General features: G+C 39.6%; 1 protein-coding gene across 1 annotated transcript; it reads left to right on the forward strand.

Moving 5' to 3' along the window:
• Positions 1 to 2,069: 2,069 nt before the first annotated feature.
• Positions 2,070 to 5,910, forward strand: LOC111271197 (uncharacterized). The gene is made up of 4 exons (XM_022851859.2): positions 2,070 to 2,130; positions 3,347 to 3,620; positions 4,539 to 4,833; positions 5,072 to 5,910. Exons 2-4 carry the CDS (start codon positions 3,426 to 3,428, stop codon positions 5,386 to 5,388), a joined length of 807 nt encoding a protein of 268 aa, XP_022707594.1. The 5' UTR covers positions 2,070 to 2,130; positions 3,347 to 3,425; the 3' UTR covers positions 5,389 to 5,910.
• The last annotated feature ends 205 nt before the right edge of the window (positions 5,911 to 6,115 follow it).

Consider the following 6,115-nt stretch of genomic DNA (forward strand, 5'->3'; position numbering starts at 1 on the left):
AACTGTTAGCAGTTGTACTATCCTATCCACCGATAGCCTATCTAGTGACCACCTTAATTATGTTACAAATATATCGGCTTTTATAAACATGCAACAAAAAAGACCTGTAAATATCGTATGCATAAACATTTTATACGTGAAAGCTCTTGTGGATTAAATTTTAGTATTTTAAGATGTGCTGGATTGTGACAACAGCTTTGGTAGAGTAACCCGGAACCTCTTACGTAATTTTAGATATTACGGAATTATTATTATTATAGAAAAGATGCGCAAAATATTGTTGACTACGCTATACTGTATGATAGTTGCTTGGGGGTCCGGAAAAGATTCGATTCACTATAATCTTGTTTTGCTTTGCAATGATTTACTTTAAAAGAGTGCCGTATTCCTTCTCACAAATGGGTATTTCTGTTAATAGCTATGTCGAAGAACCACGAACTTTGTATATTAAGCTCTGAGTGAGTGCCTTCTCAATGCAGGCCTTTTGGAGCGTTTGCAATCATTCCGAGAAGGGCTGAAAACAAACCGCGTGACGATTATAGCAAATAAATCATTGAGAATTTTTTTCTATGGCGGTCATACCTCTCTAACATTAAAAGTAACACTTTGTGGGCATGTTGTTTGTTGCTCGCACGTATTTACGAACAGCGTCCCCATTCCACCCAACCACGGAGCTTCTATGTGCCCGCTCGTTCTAAATTAATATTACTGTCACGATGAAAATAATCAATAAATGTGATGTCTTTTTCTATGACTATGATATACTCGCTGAATTCTTCTAAATTATTCCGGCCTATCGTGTCTCAAATGATGACAATGATTCATTCCTCAGGGACATATAAACAAACGCATTTCTTTTTAACGCTGTTTCGCAGTATGAACCTAAACCGCGAACATTTTAGGGTAATGAAGGTACCATAGCCTATATCTTTCCGCAAGTCTAAACCTGAACTTTCGGAAGTACATTAATATCCAAAATGCTTCACAGATTTCCGTTAGTTATCTGTTTTTTTTCTCTTTGAAAAAATGAAGCGAGTAGAGGTACGGCTCAGCCAGTTCCTAAATCCCAACATAGTCATCAATACCGCCAAAACTGACCGATTGGCGTCTACACTTACTCTATTTTTCAGCCTGTTGTTTTATAAAAAAAAATCACCAGGCACGGTCTGCCGACTGCTGCGCGGTCTCTTCTAGACTGCATCCGCAACAGGTTATCCAGTAGCGTATGAATCAGACAAGCATTACTAATTACTGATAGCGACAATGGTGGGCCGTTTTAGCATCATCAGCGCCGTGACATGATTTGAAGCAGGCTTAAACGACCGAACATCGTCCGCACGTTGGTTGACATCGAGCAGACGTCGAATTGGCACCGTCAAATAACATGAAAGAAGGGTTTAGGTGAAGGCTAGTGAGGTTTACGAACTGCTGATACGATATTCAGGTGGTAATGTAAAATAGCACAACAAATGACGATTGATTATTGCACTAAATAACTATTAGGATGATAATGTTTCCTCTAGCATTGTCGTCATAACACGCTAGCATGGCAGTTAGCGAAGCTCTGATATACGATTTTGACAATAGACGGATGATAAGTCGTTGCGCCTAGCTCACACAACTGGATTCGCGGTTCTGGGATTGGCCTACTAGCAAAGCTACTTCGAAGGGTGACGATCAACTTCCTGATTTCATTTTTTGTCCTTTGCAAATTTACCACATCATAGCGTATGAGCCGCATAGTTAATACTGCCAATATTAAACCTATACGGTTCCACTTGAAAAATTTCTCAAAAGATACCGCTGATTACGTTCAACCCTCATATTGTCGCTGACGCGAGCTCACGAGGTAATTTCTGGGAGACCGCTGAGGTAAAGGGAAAACTGAATTTATTTTGTTTTCCTCCTCTTCAGGTGGCGTCGGATACAGCCGCGGCCTCGGATTGTATTTCTGCTTTCCAGATCTGGAGGTCAATAAAAGTCCCGCAGACTTAGACAGTTTGCCTCGTAACAGATTTCCCTTGCCCTATTCGGGAAGGGTCTTTCATTTCGGCTTCTTATATAAAAGAAAATTTTCTACATATATTGTAAAGCACTAGATCATCAGACGCTTCGCTGCAAATCTTCATCGTAAGGTTCAGTGCTCCATGATTTACCAGTAGCCAGAGCATTCGTAATAAGATATTTTGGTCGATTTTTGTAGATACTTCGGAGGTCGGTGTTTGTCGAGAAGGTGTACATTTTTTTCATTATAAAGAGAGTGTTAATGGCGGTTGTAAGGTGTATCGGTGGCGTCTTAGTAGGTCTCGTTGATATAATAAACATCACTTCGACTGTCTTGTACTACTAGAAATCACGATTTTTGGCTTCTTGAGTCCCCATGCAGGAAGGCTCAATCGATTATTGCGTTAGAATGGGGCTAGATACGATCCATATCAACGAAATGGTATGTAACGTTGTAGTAATCTTTTAAACGCCAACTGAATATGAATCAATTTTGTAAAATCGAGTAGCTAACAACCTAAGAAAAAAATTTAGGCAGGTGAAAAAAATAAAAATAATTGACGTTTTTCCATGAGGCCAAATGACCAGATCAAGCGATATTGTTTATGTAGCACTACTGTGCATTAACACTATCTCATATTTGAACTAACGCTAGCAACATGTCCGCGTATACTCCGGACGTATGAATAAACGCAAATAAATAGAAAGCGCCGCAGTGTACCCTCAATTCGAATAGGGCATGTGGACCACGCTTTGATTTGAATAACACTGCATCGATATGTCTTATGCGGACAAAACTTCTACGCAGAAAAGTCGTTTACGTTGTGATAACGTGTTTGTTTATTTGTAAGAGTTTTCCTATTCGTGGACAAAGCCTATACGTCTTTGAGGTAGACGTGTGCTAGTTTGAGAGGAAGAACTATGTTATGAAGCCTTTAATAGATAAAAAAAAAAAACGTAGCTCACTTCAAAAGTTATACTTCGTGATCATCTAATTCAAGATTAGTTCTTCAGATCTACGGAAAATACGCTGTCCAAAAATGTTCACATCGTCGCGAGCGCTTCCAAAGCGCTTACAGTAACGTGTGTGATACGATAACATAAAAACAACAGCAATGTAGAAGCTTTCGGAAGGAATACCTTGCAGGATGGACCCAGTTGCGCAGTGCCTTTTGGCCAATTAAATTCAACCCATAATCCCTGCAGTTATTTACATTTATGTTTGTGGTATCTTTCTGACAACCGTATTCAGATACGAATGTTATTATATTATATATATATGATATTATTATTTTCGGTATAGCGAATCCTATTGTTTGTGTCGCTCTTGTTTTAATTACAGTGTGGCTGTTGGCGACTCTTACCCTATTTGGCTTCGCTTATCCATTCTGCTTGACTCCATTAAGAAAAACATCGCCGAGATGCATTTGCCAAACCTCAAACGGATGTCCGCTCTTAGGCCTTCACGTTTCGGCGTCGTCGTCGCCGCGTTACTTCTAGCAATTGGAGAGCGACTGATCTGTGTTGCAGCTCCAGCGGACAACCCAGAATGTACTATCGCTTACTTAGACAAGTGCGGACAGTATATCTTCCTTTGGACCACCAGCCTCAACGAGGTAATCGATTAAGGTATATAAGCATGCGTATATTAAATAACTCGAAACCGCTGTTAGGCCACTATCAGAAATGCTATTGAAGTGTCAGTTTGCTTGTATTTATAAAAGAAATAAAAAAAAATCCCTTTGAATATGTGTAAATGTTTAGTTTTAGCTATAAAGGGTACATTATACAGGCCAGATGTTAAGCTCTACCGCCAATTCAGCAATGATAGTTCCAGATTTCTTTTTTCTGCCAGCAAATATAGACTTGACGATCTTTCTTGCTAATAACTGTTGTCACTTTATAAATGCAACTATATAAAATCAGATTCATTCGTCATCGTCATGTTATAAATTGCTTGAATAGCAGCAATCTGTAAAACGCAAAAAAGCGTTTATAGATAGGATAAAAACCTTCGAGAGGTTATTTCTGCAAGTGTGGCCAGTCTAGTCTGGAAACAACCGCGTCTTAAATGGAATACTACATAATAATAATAATAATACAATATATTATTATAAATCGGTAATTTCTCTACTTATCGTTTTGCCTTTCTCGTAGCCGCTGCCACACTATGCTCATCTCCCCGTTCCACGAAATCGTCGTCAACGTAGAAAGACCTAGTGTTTTGTTGTTTTTTCTATAACGCCCCTGTCTTGAAAGTATTTAACTGTGAGATAGATCTAATCACAGCTGTGTTCCTGAACGGAAAAAGACACTCCAGATACTCGCGTATAGCTCTGACGTTGTTCATGTTTAGCCTCGTTTAACGAATCTAAACTGAAGAGCAATCGATATTATTGAACGTTTCTCAATTACCCTGTATGTCGCCGTCGACTGTGAGCATATGTCACGCTTTTTTGGAGGCATCGTGCTCTCTACTTATTAAAGTCGACTACATGGTTAGGAATTGAACCATAATATTTCTCATTTCCTAGGTGATGGCTCCTGCGAATACTGAGCAATTAAAGGAGCACTGCGAGCGCCAAGCAGCTTCTGAAGATTGCGTACGCAAGCGATCAGAAAAATGTCACTCGAGCGTCAAGAAAGGCCTCTCGCGTTTGTTTTATGACGCGATTCATGAAGAATACGAACAGCGTTGTGATCCAGAATCCGATTATCATGCCTCTTATTTGCGGATGGCACCTTGTATCCATAAAATATCCTCAGATATGTACAACTGCAGCGCGCGTCTTATAGCCTCTATTCGTTCCTCGATGGAGGATGATCATGGTAAGTCTCAATTTCTCCTAAATTGTTTGATGTATCACGAACGTGATTTGTACAAGTAGGGAGACATCTGGCAAGATTAAATTTATATTTCCCAGTTTACAATACTACAGTTTTTAATGCTGAGATCGTATAGGTATTAAAGCAAAAAGAGAAATATCGGAACAGGATGCCACCATAACTCTTACAAACAATAGCATAGAAACTAACGATTGATTTGGGCTAATTGTAATGTATTTAGGCAAATCTGTCCGAGAAAGGATTCCACGGGCGTGTTGCAATTTCGTATCCTATACTCGGTGTGCCGAAGTGGCAGCACGTAAGACATGCGATGAAGACACGGTTAACTTTGTGAAGCAATATTTAGAAAGGATTTCAGGAGAATTGTTTAGTTTAGCGTGTGGCAGTTACAGCGTTGAGGCCGAGGTATGCAAGAAGTTTCAAACGGGTTTACTCACGTCACATGAGGACGTCAAACTCACCGATGAAAGCAGCGTGACGACAATGATCGGTGCTTTGTCAACGCTCGCTAATTCATTTCAGCCAGCACGAAGATAAAAACAATGTTCGATATTTGTACCTATCATGAGAAAACTGCCATATCTTAAAATCTGATGGCCGCAAGTTAGCAGATGGCCTTGTCTAATTTTACTACGATCTGACTTCAAATTTGCCGAGTTGAAAATATCTTATCAAAAGCCAATTATACCAGAATACAAAAGCTAGGCGGGTCACAGCAAAATCAAACTAGGGATCGATTTATAAGTAGAAAAATGTCATTATGCTTGTACCGAAAAAAAACGGTACCGTTGTGAATTAGGGTCAATTGCTCTAGCTTTATAATACCGAACAATGTCAATGTAACGGCTTTTGAGTACTTGTGAGAACGAAGTTCTTCCGGACGAAACCGTCGCGATAGCTCGACATCTTAAACATTTATTAAGACGTTTAAACATAATCGGGACAATGAAACGGAATGAAGTATTGCCATTCTCCTCTCAGTGTCCATTTATATTAGTAGGCCCAAAAATAGGTCGATAATGAAACCACTTTAACTTAATAAAAATAATGGTACCGTGATACGCCTGTTTAAGATTACTAATTACTTGAAGCGCGGAAATGTTGAAAATGTGACTCAGGAAAATAAGTATAAAATGTACAGTCCCAGAATTCGTACCGTCGTGACGGTCACATCATGGATTCTCTCATACGAGTTTCCGTTAGGGGCGGGGGGAAGGGAGGCGGAAGAGGTTCAACACAGTGTAACGTCGGTAACTCAACTCTG

This window comes from Varroa jacobsoni, unplaced genomic scaffold (genome assembly GCF_002532875.2).
Source record: "Varroa jacobsoni isolate VJ856 unplaced genomic scaffold, vjacob_1.0 scaffold_168, whole genome shotgun sequence".
Classification (NCBI taxonomy): Eukaryota; Metazoa; Arthropoda; class Arachnida; order Mesostigmata; family Varroidae; genus Varroa; species Varroa jacobsoni.

Excerpts from the sequence above, each read along its gene's own strand:
- LOC111271197 (XM_022851859.2), top strand. The coding sequence starts at position 3,426 with ATGCATTTGCCAAACCTCAAACGGATGTCCGCTCTTAGGCCTTCACGT. Across the intron at positions 3,621-4,538 it reads GGACCACCAGCCTCAACGAG|GTGATGGCTCCTGCGAATAC; the intron begins GTAATCGATTAA and ends CTCATTTCCTAG. Across the intron at positions 4,834-5,071 it reads CTCGATGGAGGATGATCATG|GCAAATCTGTCCGAGAAAGG; the intron begins GTAAGTCTCAAT and ends TAATGTATTTAG.